Source organism: Enoplosus armatus, chromosome 16 (assembly GCF_043641665.1).
Source record: "Enoplosus armatus isolate fEnoArm2 chromosome 16, fEnoArm2.hap1, whole genome shotgun sequence".
Classification (NCBI taxonomy): Eukaryota; Metazoa; Chordata; class Actinopteri; order Centrarchiformes; family Enoplosidae; genus Enoplosus; species Enoplosus armatus.
In genome coordinates, this window is record NC_092195.1 from 5,481,819 (window position 1) to 5,507,884 (window position 26,066).

A 26,066-nucleotide genomic window follows, 5' to 3' on the forward strand; every position below is an offset into this window, starting at 1 on the left:
TGATAGTAAACTGAATAACTTTGGGTTTGGCACATGAATAATTATAATTGACATTTTTTTTAATTTTATGACGCTCAATACGAAACAATTAATCCATGAATCCAGAATGTATTCAGCAGGTTAAGTGATAATGAAGATAATCACTAGTTGCAGCCTTAAATATGTTATCATTATTGTAACCGATAAAATTGAAGAACAAAAACAAAACACAGTCTTTAGTCAAGCAATATAAAAATGAATATTATCAAATAATTTAGTTATTAAGACCGATCAAGCATAACAGAACCAAAATAACTGACTCTACTAATTGAAATGTACTCTGATCATGTCTTGTTATCTCATTAGTCCACACAGAATGTAGCCCATCCTTCCCCCAACCTTGTACACACAGACACAACTTTAACAAATGACACTCCTTTTATAGTAAATGGCTGTCACTGGAATATGTCCTCTCCCCTCAGTAGTGAGCGGTTGTGTGATTTAAAACAGAAACACACACACACACACACACTTTAAGATGGTCAATCTCAGATAAGGTGAAGAGAAGCAGAGGGGGTCAGACTTTTAATTTGGAGCCTTAATACGCTCCGTCTTTATCTCCCTCTCTCTCACCGTCTGACAGTCCTCTTATTGTGCAAGCTGGTAACTGATTGTTGGGGTAGACAGTTTAAGGAATCAATGTTCATTTACAAGTCTGTAAACACCCATCACACACACACACACACACACACAGTCTGACGTAGATCTAGATGCGAGTCAGACAGAATGGGTAGCTATTCGTGTAAGGGCTTATTGACTGTGCTCTATTTCCCCTTTGTAGAGATAAGACACGCCCACCAAGAATAGTTTGGCCTGTGGACGAAATCAGCTGATAGCGCCAATGACCTGTCCATCAAACTCTAATAGGCTAATCAAGCCTGAACCAATCAGTCAGACAGATTGAAAGGAGAGGGACTGAGTCACTGCAATATCTGTCTATCTTCTGTCCCACCCTCCTCCTCCTCCTCCTCGTCATCCTCCTCCTCCTCCTCTTGTTTGTTTTCTTTTCTTTTTCATTATTTCATTCACATTGAGATTCCTGTCTCACGAGAAACATGCAGCACAAAATAATCCACAAAAATGATAATCAGAATAAACAAAGCAGCAATCAAACAGCCAGACAGGTATGCAGTTTATGAAAAACAAACTCAAACCTCAGAGAGGACGGGAGTTCATTTAAAGTGATTTTGCTCCATTTGTAAGACGCAAAGCACAAGAGACCTGTCTTTCCATGTCGAAAATTTAGGTGTGCAGTGTTTGGATCAGACTCACAGTGTGATATGGCACCATAAATAATGGATTCTGGAGCAACAGAGTATTTTGAAAAGTCGAGCCTGTTGGATACTTTAAATCTGATGCAATTCATTTCCCTTCTGGAGCACCAACTTTTTGATATAAATCTCCATGGTTACTGTGAAATGTATTGCCCCTAATAAAAAACCAAGCACTGAAGGAATAAGTCACCCCGTATCTTCAGACTAGAAGGCAGCATGTGAACAGAAAATATCTCAATTCTAATTCTCATTAAAGGAAGAATTGGGGGGGGGGGTTTTGACGAGAGTTAGACGTGAACCACTCTCATGTCTATACACTAAATATACGGCTAGAGCTAGCAGCTGGTTAGCTTAGCTTAGTATAAAGACTGTAAACAAGCGGATACATGTATTGATGTATCAACATATATTTGTATACAACAAAGATCAATGGAAATAATGACGTAAATGAGGCATGTTACTTCAACATCCACTGAAACTTCCACTGAAGAGACGAAAACATCAGATCGGAGCAATGAGGAGACGGTAACCGTCCTCAAATGAATACACGAAACAAACAAATGCCATATTTCCATCCGCACCTGACTGGTGCATTAGCGCCACCCACTGCTTATCCCAATGAATATTTGCTTAACAGTAGTGGATGGAAACATGCATAAATCTGCATTCTCTTTTTGCAGATTTTCTGAAAAGTAGGTCAAAATTTGTGCCATTTGGATGAAAACCTGATTCCTTTCTTTAAGAAGAAGGAGAAGAAGAAGAAGCAAAAATCCAGTTTTCACCCTCAGTTTAAGTTTTTGCTCTCCTTCGTTTTTCCCCTCAGCCCTCCACATCTCATCCACTTCTCCCTGCTAAGTCTCGACAGTGTTTCTCCTTCACCAGGAAACAGAACTTTCGTTCCTATTGTCCTCCTCTGTTGTGCGTAATGCTCATTAGCCTCTGTTAAGCAGACTGACCATAGTTGCCATGGAAGCCAGTGCAGACGGTGAGAGAGTCATACGTACAGAAGCTACAGGTGCAACATGCTGAGATGTAATTGCATTATGTCGGTGTCGGCGGATGTTTCAGCAGCGTGCTGTACTGCAGTCCTGGCTTTACCGTAAGGAAAGCTTCATGTTGAATTCAAGTCTTGCTCAAAAGGGGTGAGTATTTTTTGCTTTAAAGTGGGGAGAGAGGCAGAGAAGTCAGGCCTTAAGAGGAGAATAAATATTTTATCATCTCCTATCCTGTCACATTATTTTGACTCAGCCAAAAAAAAACATAACAGCACTGCACCGGCATCCACAGCCAATACACTTTACTGCTAAATTGAACATTTTCGCTCTCACTCCTGGTTGGCCAAATCACTACAGGCTTATCCCCGAGGTCATCAGCGATGTCAACAGCCTCAGTAGATAGAAATCTTTCATTAACCTTTCATTTCATTGCAGCCTCCACAAATATTCAACAGAATGCAAAACTGTAGCCTTCTTCAGCCTTGTCCTTCAGCAGGAAGAGGAAATTGGAACAATATGTTGGAGCAATATTTTAGCTGTCTTGGTGTTTGAGTGATTCTGAATAAAAGTATCGAGACAGCATTATTGCTCTGTTTAAATGCAGAACAGCCTGTTCCATAGGACTTGGTGGGCAAACAGAGACCATGAAGTTAAGTGGGTACAACAAATTGGTGCATTGCATCTTTCTCCAGTGATGCCTGCACAGCCAGTATCTATTACCAAGGCCGGAGTGTGTAAGAAAAGCCACTGAAGTGCGTTGGATGCTCCAACAATAAAAAAGAAATAACCAAAACATCATAAATTGCCAATATACGGTATATTTTATTCACTAGCTGCTCGGCGAATCCAACATGTCGCCGGGGCGGGGGGCTTCTATTTGTTGCAGAGATGAGAGCGCCGAGTGCATTGCCGTTTCCCCAAAACGACTGTCTGGATAAGATTTACAGTAACACAGAAAACACGCAGGCAGATGCGATTTTCTGGTTCAGATTTCCACTGAGTTTTGACCCAGACTCTGAAATAATCTCGGGGCAATTTCTACTCACAGGTCATGAAATATTCACCTCCTATCAAATGAATAAAACATCGAGTATTACTCACTTTTACTCTAATGTTGTTCCAGTCCTTTGTTTCCCTGTCGGTCCATTGTCACAACAAGACAAGAGATGAAATGCATCTAATAATATACGCTGCTGACATATGAGTTATATAACCAATGATGCTGTTTGGGGGACACACAGGTGCCATTGATTTAGTAGTGGGAGACTCACGCAAGGGAATCCAACCTTGGCTTTATCTGACACAAAGCATAACAACAGGCTGTGGTTTTGTTCGCTCCAGGAGCAAGAAGAGTAGGTACGTCATAAGGCTCGTGTGTTCTAATATCATGGAAAATTACAATCATGAGTGGACTGTTGGTTTTATAAAACGGTAGGACGTGGGTCATGATGGAAATAAAACAATAATAAAATATTTCATAGAATCAACTACATTTCTGAGGATGCAGAGGAAGATGAACTGATTTTTAAGCATCTCACTTAGTCAGTGAGGTAAATCACAGCGTTGAAAAGTGGAAGGCCGGTTCTGAAAGTAAAAGTCCCATTCATTTTCTGCATGCATGTGACCGGCAGGTGGACCACTTCTGAAGCTTGGCTGGTCGTGACAATCTCCCAGTCAAATCATTGTTAGTTTATTGATAGTTTTAGCAACGACAACTTCACTGCTTGGTTCACTTTCACTGCTCTTATTGACCTTGTGTCCGGCTTCAGCACCAAGCGCCAAACAAATGGTGGAGCATTCAGCAGTTGAACCAGCCAGATATTTTGTTTGTGGAGACCAAAAAAGAGCCAAAAGTAGAGTGAAGATTGGACTTAAATTTGCCTGGACGTGTAAATAGGCAGCTGCCTGTCCCCCATATCGACCTTATAATGTTATATTATGTCAGTGTGTGTTCACAGTTTGCTCTGTTGCTGCTAAGAGACCAAGAAATCAATGACTAGTGTTTTATATCGTATGATTACAAGACGTCTCTGTAAAGGGGTCATTTACAGCAAGATAAAGTACTCCAGAAACCAGCTGAAGCAACTCTATTGTGAAACAATATGATGTACCTGTACCTACCACAATACAAGATGAAGTTCGGACTCTGTCACCTTGCCCTGTCCTCTGCTGTTGTCTCTGTTAGACAGATATCTAGCATCATTGAGTGTAACCACGGATGGGGACTGGTGGGTGGGGGGGGGCACTCCATATGGCCTACTAAGAGTTAAAAGACCTGACAGGTATTTGCCTGAATGTTCTCTCTTCTAATTAACGCACTCCTCCCTCATGTCCTTCTCCTCCCTCCCCACTTTTCTCCCTCCTCTTTGTTACTCCGCCCTTCTCTTTTTCCCCTTTTTTTTCTTTTTTCCTCGTTCATTCCTAAACAATCGAACACATTAATTCCTCCAAGGACCCTGACAGCATGGCAGGAGTTCACTGTATGACAGCCAATCAAATGTTAATCGCTGTCTCTAAGGAACGCCGCTCTCCCCCGGCCCGCCATTTCCTCTCTCTCTCAGTCCTTTTATTAAACCACTCTTTTCTTCTCCTCCATGGATGCGCTTTCAGACTCTTCTTTGTTCGCTTATATTAACGCTGTGCATCACAGCAGTTACAGGCGGCGCAGCCCTCCTGTGACAGGTTGAGTGGTTTTTGACAGTCAAGGATGGTGCGAGCGTGTCGTAGCGCCAGTTTAATTCAACTTCCTATCAGCACCAAAGCTATATTAGTGCTTTTAATTCGCCATAACAAGGTGGCACTTAATTTCAAGATGCAGTTTTGTGGCCACTCAATCGCAACCAGTTTATGAGCGCTTTTATCTGCTCATTTAGATGTTGTTTATTCAGTCTTCATGTTTGTGCTAGGCTTTCGTTGCTGTGGGGTTTTAGCTTGGAGCTTCCCAGAGATCATCTGCACATCAAGTACGTGTTTGACATCAGTTTTTGTGCACCTAAAGACTTTTCCTATGAAAGACTAACCCAAACACACAGAGTGTCCAGAAAACGGATTACTTTTTATGAATGGCTCCAGATGAGGAAAACATAGATTTAGATGGAGGGATGGATATGCAGACAGTCTGTCTGGCAACACCATGTCTACCACTCCCCTGAGTGCAGTGTCGACTAAATTGACTACACAGCAGCCGAGGAGCAGTGCTATGATAATGATATGATAATTGGGAGTAAAATAGGGTTGAAACTGAACATCCTGGATGCATAATCACTGAGGAGTCTCAGGCTGTTTGATCTGATGTATGCTAATTCGAGACATGTGAAGCATGGTAATTTGATAGCATTTCATATTCGGCGGGGCTACCTCCAACCCCCAACCCCAACCCCACCCCCAACCGCAGCATCTTAACCTTTCCTTTCTGCATACCTCAGCACTGTCAAGATGTCAGGACGATTGTGCGCTCAGGATCGCACATAAAAACAAAGGCAATTAACTTATCATCTTCTGGAAAGAATGGGAAATGTAAATGAAAAGGGTAAATGCAGGATTTATTCATTTTTCATGTGGGCCAGTATTCACATTCAGAGCTACTACCGACTGGTGGTGGTGTTAGAGACTCTGATTACATCCATATAAAGCAATCCACAGCCAAGCCTTGACGGGAAAATCCTGTATTTTCTGCTGCTTTGATATTGGTTTTTATGATTAATTTTAATGAGCAGTGAGCAATAATTGGGTTATTGGGTTGGGCTTATTATTATCTGCTCGAGGTTTCTGCCTGTTAAAAGGGAGGTTTTTCTTGCCGCTGTCGCCAAGTGTTTGCTGATGGTGGGAACTGCTGAAGTAACATTATACGGTCTAGACCTGCTCTATATGAAGAGTGCCCTGAGATAACTTCTGTTATGACTTGGTGCTATATAAGTCAAATTGAATTGAATTGAAATTATTCTAAAATAACTTTTACAAGCTCACCGTCACCTCCAACGACGAATGAATTCATCATCCGGGCCTCACTGATGAGGTGTTCTTTTCTTTCCCCGACACCTGGGAAATGCTGGCTGTGGTAAATTCCTTGTCCATTTTGTACCTTCCTCACAGAAATATTGGCGTGGTAATACTTGTGCCGAGCTGAGCCGTGGGCAACAGCAATCATTCAAGCCATGCTGGCAAATGGGAATCGTTTCTGCAGGACGGCATGGAGGCAGTAAGAGCCTGTTGCCTGCAGCTCTTCATCAGCTCACTGTGGTTGCTTCTGCTTGTACTATTCCTCCTGAAAATATTTTAAACTAATCTCTGGACCAGATAATGCCAAACATGTCCATATCTTATTGTGTTTTATTGAAGAATGGCTCAGCTAATGAAGCTGCGCTCACTCTGCACTCACTAATATAGTAGATTGCATTTCCTGCAACAGTTTCAGAACTTTTATTTTTCAAGAAAGTATAACCATCTGATCGGACCTCCATACGCTTACCCAACTTTCCTCTGCTGACAAGTTTGTTGCATATATTCACACATGAGCAGAGTTCCCCTGGTTACTCCAAAAGTGAGCAAACTTCCAGTTACTGATTGTGTTACTCTCGGTGTAAATACAGAATAGATCTGGCTGGCTGCAAACGTGCCGCCTAAACTGGCTTCTAGTGGCAACAGGAGCATAAAAAACGCAATATTGTCTTCGGCAGAGTGTACAAGCTAGCCGGATGAGCCCGCTAAATGCCTGGGGTGTGGCGAGGGATGGAACCTACACTTGAAATCTGATTGGCCACCCCAAAAAGTAATGCTGTTGATGAAGCCAGCATGTTTTCCAAAGAGCAAAGAAGACCAACTCATTGCTCCTTTAATGATACAAAATAAAATAAAAAACACAGGACTCAATGTACCCAGCGCCTTTCTATTACTGCGTGTCCTGCCTGGACCTGTCTGGACACAGCACTGCATGATCAATAGCCTTTGTTTACATCTCCACGCTAACTCACACGCACCCCAAATTGCACAAACAACACAAAGCCGCAGTGATTACTGCAAAGGCACACTTGTATGCAATCATTTATTAAACTCAGGTTCAATTTTAAACCTGTTACTCTCCTGGGCCGGCACAGAAAAAACAGATTAACAGGCTATAAACAGATGAGAGGGCAGACAGGAACTCTCATTATGAAAAGCACACAGACACCTCGCGAGGAGCCAAGTGAGGGTGTAATCTTAAAATAGCCGTGCGGTGACATGGCATGGCGACAGAGTTTTTGCTGTGTCATCCTCAGCTGTTTGCCAAATAAGGGGAGAATCACCGGCGACTCATGAGGCTGCGTAAAGTCCCTTACATAAGAGCAGCCCTGGGCAGGACTGTACCAGAGCGGAGACGGGTCACTCTAACATTTTACTATTTTATGGAATTATACATGTGATTGAATTGTGTGTTTTATATTATGTAAGGGCAAAGCCAATCAACGATGTTAAGGGGTTTTAGTGCTTCTATTTAGGGAAATAAAATCAAAGAACGTTGTTTGGATCACTCTGAGAAACAACATCTTAAGTCCCAAAAACACTTCATTGATGACTCTCTCATGGGAAAAAGAAGCTTAGCCTCATTCAAAGACCTGAAACTGTGTGTGTGTGTGTGTGTGTGTGTGTGTGCCTATTTAAGCCCCTTATTAGGGCTATTCCGGTCTGTGCCGACTGTAGCACTCAGGTGCTTACATAAGCTTAAGGAGCTGGACTGCTCTGAGTGACCAAAACATTGTGTGTATGTAGTGTGTGTGTGTGGGGGGGGGGGGGGGGGGGGGGGTTGCAGTCAGGCTGACCTCACACAGTGACATTCAAACAGAGCAGAAGGCCAGATGACGCTCACATTATGAACCCTTCTGCATCATTTATACGCTACACACACTCTGACTTCACTGCGCTCAATCTGTGCCTCTCTCGCATACGCACATGCTCATTAGGTAGAAAGTATTGGTGAGGGTGTATACATGCGTGTGTATATATATATGGCCTACTCTGCAGATGGAGTGTGACCGGTGAACACAGATTAATTAACACATATAGCAGGCATGTGCACACAAGCCCATCAATCAGCATGCAAATGATCCCACCAAAACACTGGCAAGGGTGATATGGCACCCACTCTCTCTCACACACACACACACACACACACACACACACAAACTAATCATGCAGAAATTATAGTCAATTGAAAGCCCCTCTATGAGTGCGAGTACCATTATGATGAACAGTGAGTGAGTGCAAATGTGTGTGTGTGTGTGTGTGTGTGTGTGTGTGTGTGTGTGTGTGTGTGTGTGTGTGTGTGTGGCATCTCTAAGGCCTAACTCTGTTAACCTCCATTACAGAGCAAAATCCCAGAAGCACTTTCTCGAAAAAAGATTCATTGGAAATGTGATTTGGGCATACACACACAGACAAACACACACAAACACACACATACAGTGAAATGGTCCACAAACTCAATGTGTCCAGTCGCTGGCTCTCAAAGTGAAAGACAGCAGGTGGTCCATTATTTTTTAGGTGGCTGGGTTCAAAAGCGGCGAGGGAGTCTGAGGTGGACCCTCACATGTCTCGCTTTATTGTGGCCACATCAGATGCAACCAGATGGCTGTGTGGTCCGTTTGTTCTGTCTTTCTGTCCGTTTGTGGCATTCAAACCATCTCCTTTTTCCTCCAGGGTTAGCATCCATATTTGAATTTTTATCTACTGTGTACAATTTAGCTCACAACATTTTGGGAAATACGCTTATTCGCTTGACTTTTGTGGTTTTGAGTGAACCGTCTTGAAAACGATTTGATAGGTCGCTAAAACTTTCGGCACAGACCTTCACGCCCCCCTTAGGATGAACTGTGTTTATTCATATGGTCCTTTAACTTTTCATCGAGCACCACCATCAGGTAAAAAATGTATTTTGTCCAATACTTTGGTTTACCGGCAAAAATGATAACATTCCTGTCAACCTCAGCTGTACTTGTTGTTGTTTGGTGCCAATTAGCAAATGTTAGCATGCTAACAAGCTAAAATAAGATGACGAACACCTCAAACATTACCTGCTAAACATCAGCATGTTAGCATTGTCATTGTGTCAGCAGGCTGACATTAGCATTTAGCTCAAAGAACCACTGTGCCTGTATGGCATCACAGAGCTGCTAGCATGGCTGACTCAAAGTCTAGTTATTTCATCATCAATAAATCTTTTTATGTGTTGTCATGTTATTGGTTTGGAAATTGCCGTAAACTTTGTTTGAAGGTAGGTCTGGACTGCTTTTAGGTGCACCCTGATTGCACACATCACATCACAGTCTGATCATCCTGCATGTTGGTTTCAGATGAAAGGTAAGTTACGTCAGCTGTAGCCTGGAGGTAAAAGAAGGGGGCTCCCCAGATGAGCAATGGGTTCTCTCCACCCTCGACAGCTACAATCAAGGTGCCCTTGTGTAAAACACGAACCTCCATCATTCTTTGGTTGAAGTAGAAGACTGTAATAGTACCACAGAGCTGCTAATGTGAGCAAGAATGTGAAGTAGTCTGTTGAAAAGCAGTGTGCATGCTTATTATTCCTCTCTGACTCTGGAGAGTTGTCTATCGAAGAAATTAGAAATCTCCAAAACAACAACACAGGAGTTCTGCTTGTTACAATTAGCACAACTCCCCCTCTAATGCCAGCGCCAACAATGAAAGTGAGACTGATGCTAAATGAGGCAAAGAGGGCATGGTTTAATTAATAAAGATTAGCCTACTTTTCTACAGACCACAAGGAAGCCAAAGTTGGAGTAGTTTCACTTCAGCTTTATTATTCCAGGAACCTCTGTGATACACTGTACTTCCAACACGGGATGACATTTTCCCAGGGCATGAATTCATGGCGTCACCGCCTAATCCATCCTCATCCCGTCCTATTCCTGTCAGGTGAACGGCATGGAGTAAGGGAGGGTGAGGGTGACCTCTGCTTCTAAATAAAGAGTTTTTACATCAACGAAATGGCTGCACATGTTGTTTGTTGGGATTTTCTGTGCATCTCTGACTCACGTCAAAGCTGTTTCCAGGTCTGCGCTGCATTGAGCACCTCAGAGAGACACAGTGTGACAACTCGTGTGACATTTCATTTGGGGATTTTGATGCTTTGATAAGAAACAGACGCCAACAGGTCAGAAATATAAAAGCAGCAGCAGTGAAAGGACGACTTCTAATAGAGGACTTTGGCTTTGAATAAAAAAGATTTTTTATTGTGAGTGATGAATATGTATAAAAAAAATGCGTGCCCTTTTGAGCCCTGTTGTGTGAGGGTGTGAATGCACGTGTGATGTGAGAGAGGATTAAAGTAGGCCTGACTCTAATGTAGGCAGAGTCAGATATGTATGAGGCATACAACAAACAAGAGGAACATCTCTAGAAAATCACCTGCATTTGCTGTAATACACTGCCCACGCGTATTCAACTAGGGGAATTAAAACCTGTAAAGCCAGACAGATTAATTGTCTTAAATAAGCTTATGGACATGGATAAGAAAAGCCAAAGTCATCCTTACCACAGCAATACTCTTGCTTTTCATTGTGTGGAGGCATGAGGAGGGAGAAAGTGGGTTAAGGGGAGAGAAAGATGAAGGCAGAGGGGCTGAAAAATTAAATGCAAAGCTGCTAGGTCTTTGAAGGGATTAGTCCATAGTCCCTGCACGCTCACAAATGATCTGACACGCAGTTTAAGTCCACAAGATATCGCACAAGAATTATTATAGGGATGAACAGATTGATGTACAAAGGTCTCAGATACGTTTTTGCTGGGGATTGCTGATCTGACAAGTCCGACCTTGACCTTATCGACTCTCTACTGTGTCAAATAAACCTTTAAAGGGATAATGACAATTTTTCCTGGGATATGAATCCTGCACTTACAGTGTGTCATAGCAATTAACATTATCAGCCTATACATTTTACCAAATTATGGTTTTGGTCTTTGTAATTTGCATGCATGTGTTTCAAATGTGAGGACCATATCCTAATTTGCCCCTCCACTCAACTCTTAAAGGGACACCCCAGAGATTTAGTAGTACACTTACACTACAGTTGGGGGGACTCACAAGAGACAGATTAAACAAGACTAAGAGTCGACAGCCACACAGCTCTGTGAGGCTGTACTTTGAGCTGAATGCCAACATAATGCTAACATTTGTCTGGCTCACAGGAAGCAGGCTGTTGGTATAAGTCTGCCATTGGCTGACTATTTCAGTCGGAACTCTCCTCCCCTTCCGCTATTTGCGTGTTACCATTTTGCAAGGGCACCGTTGCTGCTTACAGGGCTTTTTCCCCATTCCCAGAATGATAATGGGTTGAGCCAGACCTTTCTCTGGCGCTGGCACAGCGCTAAAACAAAGTGTGGAGATAGGCGTGTCTATGAGAGACTATGCTAACATGTACACAATGATAATGCTAATATGCTTATATTGAGCAGGTGTAATGTTTATCATGTTCACAAGCTTAGTATAGCATGTTAGTATGCTAAAAAAAGCACTAACCACACAACGTACAGCTGAGGCTGATAGGAATGTTGTTAGTTTTACAGGTATTTTGTGACAAACCGAAGTACTGGACAAACTGAAACTTTGACCTGATAATGGTGCTAGATGAAAAGTTAAGGGATCACCAAATTTACTACAATTCATCCTGAGGGGGACATGAATGTCTGTACATGTTTGCTGATTGGGACGAGCTTGACGAGGTTTCTCTTTTAAAACTGCCTTTTCCCACACGGACTTCCCTTATTCCACCTTATTCCTCGGCTTTCTTAATTCCTCTGCCCTGAACCTACGTGCTGACGTTGTAGGAAAAGTCAGCAGTTTTCTGCCTATCTAAATCTGGCCATCTCACCACTGTGCACTTTAAAATAACCCCCTCCTCTCCACTTCCACATCCATCCACCTCCTCCTACCTTAATACTCCAGAGACTGGTGCGCAAGCAACAAGGCAATTATAAATTTCCTCCTGTGTAATTTCTATACGTCACCCAGGTAGAGCTGGCAGTCACACAAGCATGTCCACAGATGCAGGAGCACACACACACACACACACACACACACACACTCACATATTCCCTGATTTTGATGCATTGTGGTGCCTGGTGTGCAGCAGGCATGTAAGGCAGAACCGAGGCCTTCTTCAGCCCTGTCTGGAAGGATTGTTTCGGGCATGCATCATTACTGTAAGTAGGTGTTGTTGCCCCTCCCTGCTGCTTTGCTAACTCACAGTCATCGCTTTCTCTAGACCTGGAGGAGACACTTTCACAGCCACAGCCATACATCGGGGGAAGCAGGAAAAATGTAGGTCCTTTTAACCATTTCCAATCCTTAAACCTGCACTAACGTAACTTATTCATGAAGCTGACTGAGTGCATTCTCTCTCAAAAAAAGTGTTTGGTTTGGGGCTTGAAAGGTGAAAATAGTCCAACTTACATGAAAAAACCTTTAATATTTGATGACCCTGTCTTTGCAGGTATTTGTCAGGTCTAATGAGTCCGGCGGTGATTCACCACAATGCTCAGAAAGGTTCCTTGAGGACAGCACAAATCTTAATTTCAGATTAACTTGTCCAAAGGCTGAACACTGGCATGGCATTAGAATTATGTCTCAAAATGTCGCGGTTCCAAGAGCAGCAGTCTTCCAGCTGTGAGTAACAGAGAAAGGCCACATCCAGTTCCATGACGTAGTGTTATGTAACACTCAGCCAGTGTTGCCACTGACGCTCTGACAGTCAGGACAAGCCATTAAGCTGCTCGCCCTGTGAGCACAAGCTAACTGGGTCTAAATTTGACAGCTTAGGCTTAGCCAGGCGGCGATACACTGACTGACTGAAAGGGGCGTCTGAGGGATGACCGGAGGCTCTATGTTTTACTCCGGGAACAAGCTCATTCTGGCTTCCGCCGCAGTGTGAAAGTGTACTGTGTGTGTGTTTGGTGAACAGCAGGTGTGGAGGGCGAAGCGCAGCAGCCGTGAAGGTAACACACAGTAGGATTTAGGTGTTTGGCACTGAGGTCTGTTGGACGCAGCCAGTGAAACTGTTACGTGACATGCTGATACCAGCAGCGTTTTCTTCCCTAAGCTGCTACTTTTCTGACTGGCTTGGTGTGATTCCAGACTAAGCTCTCCTTGGTCGTGTCCTACCAAAAACACTCCAGAGCCTTCCAGGAGGCTATTTCTACAGCAGTCTGCAGTCAACACAGCAACTATTAACAACTCGCAGGTCTGACCAGTGGTTAAATAACAATCAAAGCTTCGTATTCTCAAAGGCCAAGGTATTTAACCAAAGGAGGAATTGCAGCAAGTCCCTAAATCCGATTACTAATTGTACTTTTAATCAAACATTTCAATTAGATTAATTTACTTTTTCACTCTGCAGTTGACTTTAAAATACTGACAATTAATGAAATATATGTTTCAATCGGTCAGCACCACTTTACAACACGATACACGATATTTTCATTTATCAAGCCTGATTTGGCCTCTTCCAAGGACCGCATTTGACATCTCACCCTCCTTTTAGCTTAGTAGCACCTGTTAGGGTGGGACAGTTCCACCTGTACCATTCTTATCGGTTCATGAGGTTTGGTGACGTCACATCATTTTTCAATGCCATCCCAAAATGGCAGTTGTAGAAACGACTCCAAAAAGTCTTAATGACAGGTGTGGAAGGCCAAAAAAGGACAGAAATCCTGCACACTTCAACTCACTTTATTTAGTGATGACATTTCAAACACTGCACTGCATTTTATGAGGAAGGATTTTACTGCTCTGGAAATGTATCATGATGACAATGATTCCATCTTTTGTCATGATGATTGCGAAGCGAGGGCTAGCTGCTAGCTACTTTCTAGGATTCATGCTTTATTAACACCAATTCAGCCACCTTGACTTTGTTGCTATCACTTTTTTTGGTGGTTTAAGAACATCGCAGTCCTTCAGTCTTTGCTACTGAACATATGCGCACATGTACAGTGGGGTCCAAAAGTCTGAGACCACATTGAAAATCTCAAATATTTTCAAGTTTCAAGTTTGAGTATTCAGAAACATTTAAAAACACAAGAAGTTATGACATATACAGTATGTTGTTGTTGTTGACGTTTGTTAGAGTCAAAGCCATTATTCACAAGACTGCAAGAGGTTACGCAAGAAAATTGTAAACATGTGGGTAACCTCATCTTTACCCATGCTTGAATTTCTGAACCGATGAAGTTCACAGTTCAAAACAAATCATGGCCTTGAGCAATATTTACTATGCAAAATGAACAGCATTATTCATGACAAATCTCGTATTCTTGCCCTTGGAAGGGGAATACAGCATTAAAGTGGAAATGAAACTCATCCATTTCGCTGTGAGGTTGAGCGACTGAGACCGTAAGCCAACATCTGGACCTCCTCCAGAATCATTTGGACTTGGATGATCACTGCTGGAACATCTCGATCAAAAGTCATTAAGAGAAGCCGTCTGCAAACATCGTCGTGATCCACCCACCTCGAGTGAGGACAGAAAGTCTGCGCTGATGAAGACACAAGTTAGAAGAGAGGCAGGAAAGAGAGAGAGAGAGTGGGTGACAAATGAGGGATGATTAGGCTTCTTTTGTCCATTCACTACTTTAGAATAAGTCAAGTGTAGGCAGCAGGTGGGTTCAGGCAGTGTGGGTTTGAGTCATCCACGAGGAGGTGTGTGTGTTTGTGTGTGTGGGCAACACAGGACAAACTGCCTCTGACCTGATCAAATATTGCACGTAATTGTAGGGAGGATCCGGAGAAACAGAACAAAGGGAGTCGTGTTTATCAGATTACCGCAGGCCTCTCTACACCTTTTCCCAGCTCAAAATAGGATTTTGTGTATGTGTGTGTGTGTGTGTGTGTGTGTGTGTGTGTATGTGTCTGTTTGCTTTTGTTAAGTGTTTCACATCACACTAAATTGTGTTAACCTTAATGGTGTAAATCATTTCTATAAGACCGTTCTGAATCACTGGAGATGAATGATGCTTCAAGCTGAGACATGAATGTTTGTGTGTGTGTGTGTGTGTGTGTGTGTGTGTGTGTATGTGTGTACAGAGTAGCGATAGCTGTTACTGGTGTTTTATGATGTTGGTGTCACATAATAGCCCGCCAGCTAGACTTTGAATTAGACTACTGTGAAGACCCCACCTGTTCCAACACACACACACACACACACACACACACACACACACACTGTTTCACACATACATTCTTTGGCCCGCTATCAGATCAAAATGTACGCACTTGCAAATATGCACACACAAAAACACACACACAGAGACTGAAGAGGCATACAGAAAAAAAACTGCATGCATGCAAAACAACCCAGCAGAACAAGAATCCACACACACAAATACACACTCTATAGACAGTGATTAATGAGCTTTTGTTGTTGCTGTGTAACACCACATCTGCTGCCACAGGGACTTCAGCACGAGCCGGAAACAATATGGCCTACTTGGCCCATTATACAGTGGCCAGTCATATTGAAACACACACACACACACACACAAACACACACACACACACACACACACACGTCTGCCCTCATTATGCTGGTGGCAACCTCATTTTGTCCCAAACCACCCCCCTCCTCTACACACACACACACACACACATACACACACATGACCCCTGCAAACACACACATATGTCCATTATACATCTTGTATCCATCTTCCCCCCAAGACCAGGGCAACCGGCATCCCCAAGAACTCCCAGAATGCTTCACTCAGGGTTTCTACAAAGACTCCCCAGTGATCTGCCGACGGTCAGCCCTACCACACTGCAGACCACCAAAACAATAATACTTTTTTGCAGAGAACAGCAGTAAACTCATAAAATCAGAATGCATTGAAAGAGAGGAAAGGATTAAAAAACATTGACAAAAACATTCAACTATCAACTAACGGTTGATCCAAAGACCACATCTTGTTTGTAATCTAGAGTTCTGAGGAACTGCTTTGGAGTCTGGGTTTTATTTTTAATCTTTTTGGCTTCTTCCCAGACTTATTTTTGCTCATTAAAATAAAACCAGTTTTAGCACGGCTGATGTATAGGGCTGGCTCGTGGTCAGATGTGCGTGGGTGGAAGTTCGTGTGATGTGCATGTGGCCAGGTCACCTTGTTTGGGGTGGGATGTGTGCGCGCTGCGTGTTTGCTGGGGAGGGGTTCGACCAGCTTGGCATTGATGTGACGACCTCTGCGGGGGTCAAAGCAGAAGACAGAAGTTGAAGCCAAATGGCGAAACAAAGGCAAGGCGTGGCTGTGAGTTTTATGGAGCCTGGTATGTGTGTGTGTATGTGTGTGTGTATGTGTGTGTGTGTGTGTGTGTGTGTGTGTCCATAGGGATAAAAGAGACACCCTGAGGACAATAGAGGTGTGTAGCAGCTGACTATAGGGGAAATTATTCAAGAAACAAATTAACATTTCACTCAACCACTTGGGACACCGCCTATTAATCTCACACAGCTATTTTAAAATGATCTGCAACATTTTCCTTGAAATGCATTCTGTTCCACTAATACGGACAACTGTGATTCAGCCTGGTTCATTACGGCTTCTCATGTTCGCTGTTCACGACAATCAGTGTCCGGCGCTTTTTCCTTACAATGCATGCTGCACAGGCAATGATGTATCTTATGCCGACCAACAGTCTAAAGCCCAAAGATATTCAGTCATATAAGACAAATAAAACATTTGAGTGGTTGAACTAAGTCATGTTTAGCATTTTTGCTTGAAAAAGGACTTAAGTGATGAAACATTTGAATTGCCTCTTTCAAAGCGTTATTATTGGATTATTATTACTGATGCCTGAACACTGGAGCTAACTATTTCATGTGTTGTTGGGTAGTTCTATGTTTTGTGTGTACAGTCTTAATCTGCAAAGAAACAAAGAACAACTAACTCCAGCAATCAGATTATTGTAGTGCAGTAAAAAGGGAAATGTTCCCCTCTACAGTGTAAAGTAACAAAAAAAGACAAATACTCAAAGTAGCTACAAGTACACCAAAATTGTATTGAAGCCCACTAGTGTTTTTTTTTTTTGGTTAGGTTGAAATTGATCAAATAAAATCTTGGTGGTTAGCATTAGCGACATTAGCCACAGTACGTATATAGAGGAAAATAAGTGCCGCTTTAGTGATGAAAAAAATGTTTGCAATGATCTGTGACATCTTTTTCACAGCAGACACATTGACGTGTCACAGCAAGAAAAGCACGAGTGTCATTAATAACGGCTGCGTTCTATTTAGGTGGTTCCAGTGTCCTGCAATTGTGTGTGCTGCCTAACCAGGACACTCAATTGGACTGAGCCATCTTTCACGTAATTAGTTAGTTAGTCTGTGCTTTTCATGCCACGGAGAGTCACCATGTCTGCCGTGAAAAAGGTGTATCGCTGTTTAACAACAACAGACAAGATATAAAATAAAATCAACCACAAGACAGACAGAATTTGAAAGAAAGAAACAAGAACAACCAATATATAATGAAGCGGGATTCCCCCAGCACTTGTCTTGATATCCTGAAAACACACACGGCCTCAGGCCAAAACAGCCTCTGGCAAACACCAACATCACAGTGGTTATAAGAATGTGAGAATCTCCTCTGACTGTCTTCCCATGCGCTGTTTGAAGAGGGAGAACCATTTTAGAGGCCGTAATCATACGAGGTGCGTCGCAGGGAGTAGCACACAAGTGTACAGTAAATCATAACTATGAATATGATGGCTCATTGACTTGTGTAATCACACAGTGACAGCGGGGGATGAAAATGATCGATTTCCTCTTTTCACTGTGTAATGAGCAAAGTTTAAACATTACAGCGGGATAAGGCTATTCCCTGCTCAGCCCTGCTGCTGCGCTCTGTTGCAACACACACAGGCGTAAGAATATCACATAACCACACACACACACACACACACACACACACACACACACACACACACACACAGGTGTACACACACAGACGGCTCACATTTTCACCTCTAACATTTAACGACAAGAGAGAATGAGCAGGGCCGTCTACAGACTCAGATAATTAAACCAGGGGGAAATTATTACACCCCCCTCCCCCCTTCTCTATCTCCGTTCTCTCTGTCTCTTTTTCTGTTTTGTTCACTTCCCACTCTTACTGCTTGTCAGCAAATCAGAGAGAGAAGATTCAGAAGAAGGCAGTTGGGCCACAAAGCGGAGATGAAAGTCATATTTTCCATCTATTAACTTCCATCTGTGCTGTGTTTTTTTTAGCGCAATAATTCAGTTGCTGTTGTTGACAGGTGCTTTGCTGCGGCAGGTGCGAGAAGCATCATTGGGCTAATTTATAGTTTTCATTTAGTGTCTTTATCATCCCATTATTGGCCATTACACAAACACACACACACACATATACACCGGCACCCCTGAGAGGGTCCAAAAGGTATAATAGTCGTGCTCCTCACCAGCCTTTGTGGTGTGTGTCTCATTACTGTTTGCAACACAATCAGGCCCTGCTCACCTCCACAGCAGGGCTCTTTGACTTGACTCACACTGTGTGCCTCTGTATGCGTGTGTGTGTGTGTGTGTGTGTGTGTGTGTGTGTTTGTGGAGTCAATAGATGTTCAGAGCGCAGTACGTAGGAGTGTAACTCCTGCTGTGATGTGTTTTACAATTCATATCTGAGCGCTGGAGTGCTGTAGAATCACCAACACAAATCAGCTGTGATGAAATAGGGTCCATTACCCCAACACACACACACACACACACACACACTTTTAACATTTACAATACGGCACTTGGACACACACACACAGAGCAAAAGCCATTGTCCAGAGAGGAGAGGGAAGGGGTGGGTGACGACGAATGGGAGGGGTGTTTCCATGGTGACCGGGGCGACAGAAGGAAGAGGGGGTCTGCCTCCCGACCTTCATTGAGAAGGTGAATGACACTAAGCTGAGGCAAGACAGTCAGTAGTCACAATGCTAGAGAAAAGGGCGATCAGCAGCCGTGCGAGCCCGTCGTGGCTGTGGGCCGTGTGAGCTCCAGCAGTCAGTCCGAGGCACTTAGCATTAGCATCAGAAAGACGTTATGCTAATAGCATCAAAGGCCCCAGCCCCCGCCTTTGTGTTCCCTGCGCCAACCCAAGGGCACAGGGAGGATTTTACATTTCAACTGCCGTTCCAGCCCCAAACTCCCAAAAGCATTTGCATGAAGATACAATTTGAAAAATAGAGAAAATGTGATGCATTACACAAACGATGGAGCCCGGCCAAGCCTCTAACGGTCCACAGACACCGAGAGGAAAGGCTTCGAGACAGCATGACGGAGGGTAGAACAAGCAGAACTCAGTACACTCAAGTCAAAGTGAAACCAGAACTTCTGTTTCACTCGTGCTCCTGAGGTAGAAAACCTCATCGCATTGACGTGTTTAATGATGCAGGAACTACAACTTACATTATAACCTGTTTTCAGAGGCCTTTAATGAACACCATCCTCCACAAGCCCAAGACCTTCACAGGTTAAATGTCACCCAGCGTGACAGACTGATCCCAGTCAAGTGGCGAGCTACCACACTATGATGCTAACAAAGGGAGGCAGAACAGGGAAGACCAAACACCACAGGAAGCTGTAGAGTTGTTAAAGCTGGTCAAACTGACAGGGATGGAAAGAGCACGAGAGTATTTTACTCAAGTAAAAGTAAAATGACTTCCTCACTAGAATTAACCTGAAAAGTCTGACAATTAGCGTTAAACAAAAACGACTGACAATAATACAATGAATAAAGACATTCTCTTTTTATGGGGGCAAGAGGTAACATTAGGTCATTAGTCTTTCGAGTTAAATACCTTTTCAAGATACAAGGCTTCATCAAACAAATGTATAGTTCGATCACACATAAACAAATAGTATTGCATGTCATGGTTTAATGCCTTTTCTTTGACCTAAATTCATGTTTTCAGGGAATTGAATTAAGTATTTAGAGACTGCAGTCAGCTGATACCGGACCAAGCACTCCTTCACGATGTGATACCTGCAGGACAAAGTCAGCGGCGCTGCGCACTCTTCTTCCTTTGTTTTTGGAAATCAATTTGTTGGGTGTCCCATTTACACCATGAAATTGGAGATAGGAGGGCCCTTCCAGCAGACAAAATGAAATATCACAGGGTCTAGCAATTACAGTATTTACTCCACCCAGTGTGTTATATGTCCTCCTGCGTTAAAGTACCCTTCAGGCCTATGAGAACGGCAAATAACAAAAGGGAAGAGAGTCCACCTCCACATGAATCACTTCAATCGACACCAATGACATACTTCCAGCACACACCACTGCAGAGAAAGATGCCGCCAGAAGAAGACCACTGAAAAAGAGGGTAACCTAAGTAAAGGAGGAGGATGTTTGTTCAGGGTGGAGAGAGAAAAGACTCAGTCACCTTGGATGAGTCATTCAACACACCTAAGCATTTCATAGGGAGACATATTTACAGTGCAATAGTCTCTCCCTCTCCTTCCCCCCTTTCTGGTTAGTCAAGCATCACGGCACACATCCACACACACAGGCAGAGTGTCACCCTGTGAAAAGAAATGTCATGGTGCGCCGACACAACCACAAGCTGGATAAAAACAGCATTTAATTTCTTTTCTCATCTCTCCGAAATGGCTTGTTATTGGATTGAAAGGGTGCCCTTGGCCAGCGCCGCTGTGACTCGCTGCAGGGAGGATGTTCGTCATCCACAGACAAAGAAGCCCGGGTCAAAGGGTATAAATAGGCGAGAAATGAAGAGCAGAGAAATGGAGGTGGCTGACGGCATCTGATAAATGATGTTCAAGGTGCTCTGACTAAAAAAAAAGGAATATTTGCATCCTTGCTGAAGTACAGGTACTGCGAGGTGATCACTACCTCAAGTTTACTCTGCTGATAGTGTCATGGGTTTCCTGTTTCTTTGTTTTTTTGGTGTTAAAGGTGTGACGTGAAGCATCATAAAACGTTTTAAAACATCAATGTATCATTCCCAAATTATACCAGAGTGTTTTACTCTAATTAATGGAAAACATACTTTGGCACTGTATGAACATGGGAAGACAAAAGAAAGGTACCTGCATGCTGGAATCAGAGCTCCCTTCAAGCTTTCTTTTGTATTGGTTTTTTTTGTGTGTGTCTAGCACCTATCCAATAAAGGTTTTGTGGATGTGCACACAGCTGTCCTTGCCAAAAGCATGGCAAGGACAGCTTTACATGAAAATGTGCCCATAGTCTGACTAGTTTGACATTTTAATAAATATGCTTATTCGCTTTCTTGAAGAGAGTTAGATGAGAAGATCAATAACACTCGTGTGTGGTAAAACAAGGGGAGACAGCTATCCTGGCTCTGTCTGAAGGTAACAAAATCCGCCTATAGCAAATTGCGCTTTTATGGGGGATTGTGTGCCAGATATAACATGTATAATATATATAATATAATATGTTTATTAGTAAGCTTCGTTACCTTCAGACAAAGCCAGGCAAGCTGTTTCCCCCTGTTTCAAGTCTTTGTGCTAAGCCAAGCTAACCAGCTGTTGGCTGTGGCCTTATATTTATTGTATAGACATGAGAGTGGTATCAATCTTCTCATGTAACTCTGTGCAATTTAGCAAATACAAGCATTTCCTAATATGTCAAACTATTCCCTTAACAACCAAGAATGAAGAGAGTAAGATTTTAATGTTCCACAGAAATATGTTTAGGCTGTAAGTACCAAGCAGGTGTATTATATCATCTAAAAAGCCAGTTGAGAAACAAATAAGAAACAGAATTCTTCACCTCTTCCATCAATAAAAGGTGGAGGCTGAGCACTCATTAAACCACGGCTGACTAAACGAGACGCGTGTTCGGAAATCCTCGGGGAAGAGTGACAGCGAGGGAAGAGGGCTGTCTGCATTACTTAGCTGCGTAGATCACAAACCAATAACAAGGCTCATTTCCCTCCTTCTGTCCCAGAGGACCGGCCTCCGGGGTCAGAGGGGCGTGTCGTCGTGGTTTAGCCCCAGCAGGAGGAGGCGTGTTGGGCCGCGACCCGCCTGATGACACAGCCCTGTCTTTTTCCAGAGCAACTGTCCCCGTCTTACACACAGGCAGTTCTATAGTTACAACGCAAGACATTCTGGAGGAGACACTTGAGATGAGTGACCCTCAACGCATCACTGATACAACACTATGTCCATGCAGGTCATGTCTGCAGGTGACCCACTAACACATTTACCCATGTTTCAACTCTGCATGTGAACCCTTTGAAAACCATCTTGATTCATGGATTTCAGAGGAATTCCACATAACTACCACTAACTATATTTTATTATTTTTGGTAGCAGTAGCAGCACAGTTAGGTGAGGAAAATACTTAAAGTAGAAATAGTTGCACTCGTTTCAGCAGTTGTCAGTGGAGTATTTTAATATTTTTTAGTTTTTCCATCCCTAAAAATAAAATTTATGGGAAACATGTTCTTGATTAATAGTCAAATACTACACTGACATTTCATAATGGCACAAAATACCTGCCCTCAATAATATTGCACCCTAGTGAGTATAAGCCCAACCTACTGTACATCTATATTTTTTTTTACAGTAACAGCTCACAATGCTCCATGAATGCTTGAAAAATATTAAAGATTTTCTTGATACAATACAATTTGTATCATCTTATGTTATGACTAATGCTGTAAAATACAAGTGACCTTTTTGATTGATATCTGTCGCCAAAAATGTCCTCTTTTCGTGATTGTAACGAAACAGACAAAACACAGCATCAGTCCGACAAGGATCGTTTAATAACAAAAAATTATAATACAAACAAGTTACAAATAAAGAGTGGACTCATTTCTGACCATGTCAAGTGATCAGGCACAGAATCACCATCAAATAACATTTGCATTCAATAATGTGGCCATTGGAAACCTGAGCTTGATACAAAATGTTATGAACTGAGTGTGGTACAAATGCATGTTGCACAATGATTAGGAGGCATTACAAAAAGATAGAGTGTAAGAGTATAAATATACTGTATGTACAACTGATGGAGTAAATTCCTTAATGCAGACTCAGACAGGTGCCTTGCAGCTCTTCTGTACAGTTGGGAGTTGTAGGAAATCCCTTCTGCTGCTAACTCAGTGTCCATGCATCAGCAGGGACATTAAAAACAAATGTGTCTCCTGGCAACATACCAACCCACTGCAGAAAATTATTTCTTTCTCCTCTCCGCATCTCCCATATACTTGATTTGCATTTCTTTAAATTAAGTCTAAATGTAGAGAAAGGAGAGGATTGGCTGAGTCAGGGTGCTGGGCAGAAATAAAACTGCCACCCTCGGGGCACTAGTCAGCGACAGCGTCACAATATTTGCGAAAAATAATCATGGGTTATTATCATATTCTGCTGGCAACCACAGAGCATCCTGCTCTGTCAAACTCCATTCAGGCTTTCACTTCAAGGGTCACAGGTTGAAGGTCAGGGGTCATGGTGCGGCAGTCACTAGGAGGGGGCATCTTCACCGTGTATAGCCTTATACTTGGACATCTCCTCTGGAAAGACTTTGCTGAGCTCGGAGATTAGAAGGCTCTTGAATTTCTGTAATAAAATACAACAGTAGAGGTTGGTTTATGACTGAAATATAACTGCTTATCATTTCATGTGGAAGGTAACTAAACTTATGTATGATGTTTATACCAAGGACATGGTACAATCTGCCTTGTGGCCATTTGCGTCGCCAAATAACAAAACAACAAAACATTAGACACAACTGAATATAGACTAAATATATCAATTAACTGATTTGTGGAGCAGAACTTCTACTGACGAAAGATTTAAGCACTGTGTCCAAAGACAATTCATTTATCATGAAGAACAAGGCCACTTTAAGAGAGAGGGCTATCTTGAGTGCATGGCTCTTTGTATCATGAAGATGATCCTTGAAAGGGGCATTTTTTTTTTTATCTTCTTAGGAATTCCTACATATGCTTGGGAGGCTCTGTTTATTCTTGCAGTGTCATCGGTGGGGGATCTCAGTGACCCTGGCATTATCTCTTACCGTCATGGTGTCAATCTTCCCTTTGACCTGCTCGTTCCTCGCCAAGGCTCTCTCCAGACATTCCTTGGTGTACAGCTGAGGGTTTCGACCTTGGTCAATGTATCTACAAACACAAGGCATAATATCAGTCAAGGGAACTGTGATGAAGCTAGGAATCTCAGATATGGAATTATAAATTCCATTTGCTAACTTAGTAAGCTGGCCTTGCTTCCTGGCACCGGCTCACTCTAAAATATATGACTCTCCAGAGTTTTTTAAATCATGTATGATCTACTTATACCAGCAAGTGTTCTTTCAGCACCTACAGTACACTATGAAGAGAAACAAAAAATTCTTTAAATTTGAAGGGTTATTTTATAGTACGTGTATGTCGAATGTTAAAGTGACTCTCAACAATCCAGAATAAAAGTAATATGAGGCACGTAACGTTACCAGAATTGCGGACAAGAAACGACACTATAAAATCGTCAGATTTTTGAATGGAGTTCGGCGTGGCTTTAACGCATAACGTTATGTATTATCTCCACGCAACAAATACGTGTAATCGCGGCAATACAGCGATGACAGGGAACGGGAGAGGTGTAAAGAAAATACTATTATATGGGTTATAAAGTCGGACAGGCACAACAATGACAGCTGGACTCACTCAAAGACCTCCAGCGGTACGTTGATCTCATGAAGCTGTTGACGGCACTTCTCGATGTCTTGCAGTCCAGATATCATGAAATTTCTGCGAAGAAAAATGAGCAGAACAGGTAAACATAATGCTTTTGTGCAGACTCGTATGGTTATAACGTTTTCAATAAAACATGACTCACAGTTTTTGGTTGAGTCCTGCTTGGCTGCTAGGCTGGAAGTCGCTGACTATGATTCCCAACTGTCGAATATTCTCGATAAATTTCTCCAGATGCTCCTCCAGATTATCAAATTTTTCGGCCATCTTAATAAACTGTTACCGAACCACTAAAAATAAATAGAAATTACTCCGTTTAGAAGAATCCCTTTGTCAGATATTCGCTGTTTACTGATAGCCACCGACTCCACGACAGCCACAACGCCGAACTGCTTTACGGTAATGAAATAGCCAATCGCTGTGGGTACTGTTCTGCTACCGAGGTAACAACCAATGACAAATTGTCGTTAAATGTCGTGCTGCCAGTCAGGAAGAAGCCTCTTTGACAAGACTTGAGTTCACAGCTGCAGACTAATGTTATTTAAATCATATTGAGGATATATGCTATTTAATTTTGGAAATATGTGCTATGAAATAATGTTTGTACCTATGAAATCTATTATAATGGCCCATGGTTGTAGGCTAGGGTCACTAGGGGCTGAGGACTGAAGTTCACCCTGTTGTTTAAATATATCAACGCATTCAGTAATCAAGGAAAAGGGTCAATTTTTTCCAATGAACCTCTACAATAATGCTGAGGTCTGCCCACAGTACAGTATACCCCTTTGCTCAGTGTAAGCATGTGCATGTGCTGACTGCACTGTGATAGATGGGAGACTAAAAGCGAAAGTGAATGTCAGTGATGTTGACATTTCAACTCTCACATCTTCCTTCTGCCTAGCCTGTACTTTTTTCAGTTTAGCACAGGGATGCCAAGTTGCACAGATTTTAACAGGAGAAAAAAAAAACAGGAAATCAACCATGAGATTTCAAAATAAAGGTAATGTTATATTGACAGTTACAGCACCTTGCACAGGCCAG

At 42.6% G+C, this 26,066-nt stretch overlaps 1 protein-coding gene across 1 annotated transcript; it reads right to left on the minus strand.

Moving 5' to 3' along the window:
* Positions 1–23,077: 23,077 nt before the first annotated feature.
* Positions 23,078–25,385, minus strand: med10 (mediator complex subunit 10). The gene is made up of 4 exons (XM_070921936.1): positions 25,171–25,385; positions 24,999–25,082; positions 24,353–24,455; positions 23,078–23,892 (listed from the first exon to the last, which is right to left on the minus strand). Exons 1-4 carry the CDS (start codon positions 25,290–25,292, stop codon positions 23,797–23,799), a joined length of 405 nt encoding a protein of 134 aa, XP_070778037.1. The 5' UTR covers positions 25,293–25,385; the 3' UTR covers positions 23,078–23,796.
* Between the last annotated feature and the right edge of the window lie 681 nt (positions 25,386–26,066).

What these genes read in the sequence shown, in the direction of transcription:
- med10 (XM_070921936.1), bottom strand. Translation starts at nt 25,292, where the DNA reads ATGGCCGAAAAATTTGATAATCTGGAGGAGCATCTGGAGAAATTTATC. An exon ending in GCAGGACTCAACCAAAAACT is followed by an intron (nt 25,083 to 25,170) that starts GTGAGTCATGTT and finishes TTTTCTTCGCAG; the next exon opens with AAATTTCATGATATCTGGAC. An exon ending in GTACCGCTGGAGGTCTTTGA is followed by an intron (nt 24,456 to 24,998) that starts GTGAGTCCAGCT and finishes TTGTGTTTGTAG; the next exon opens with ATACATTGACCAAGGTCGAA.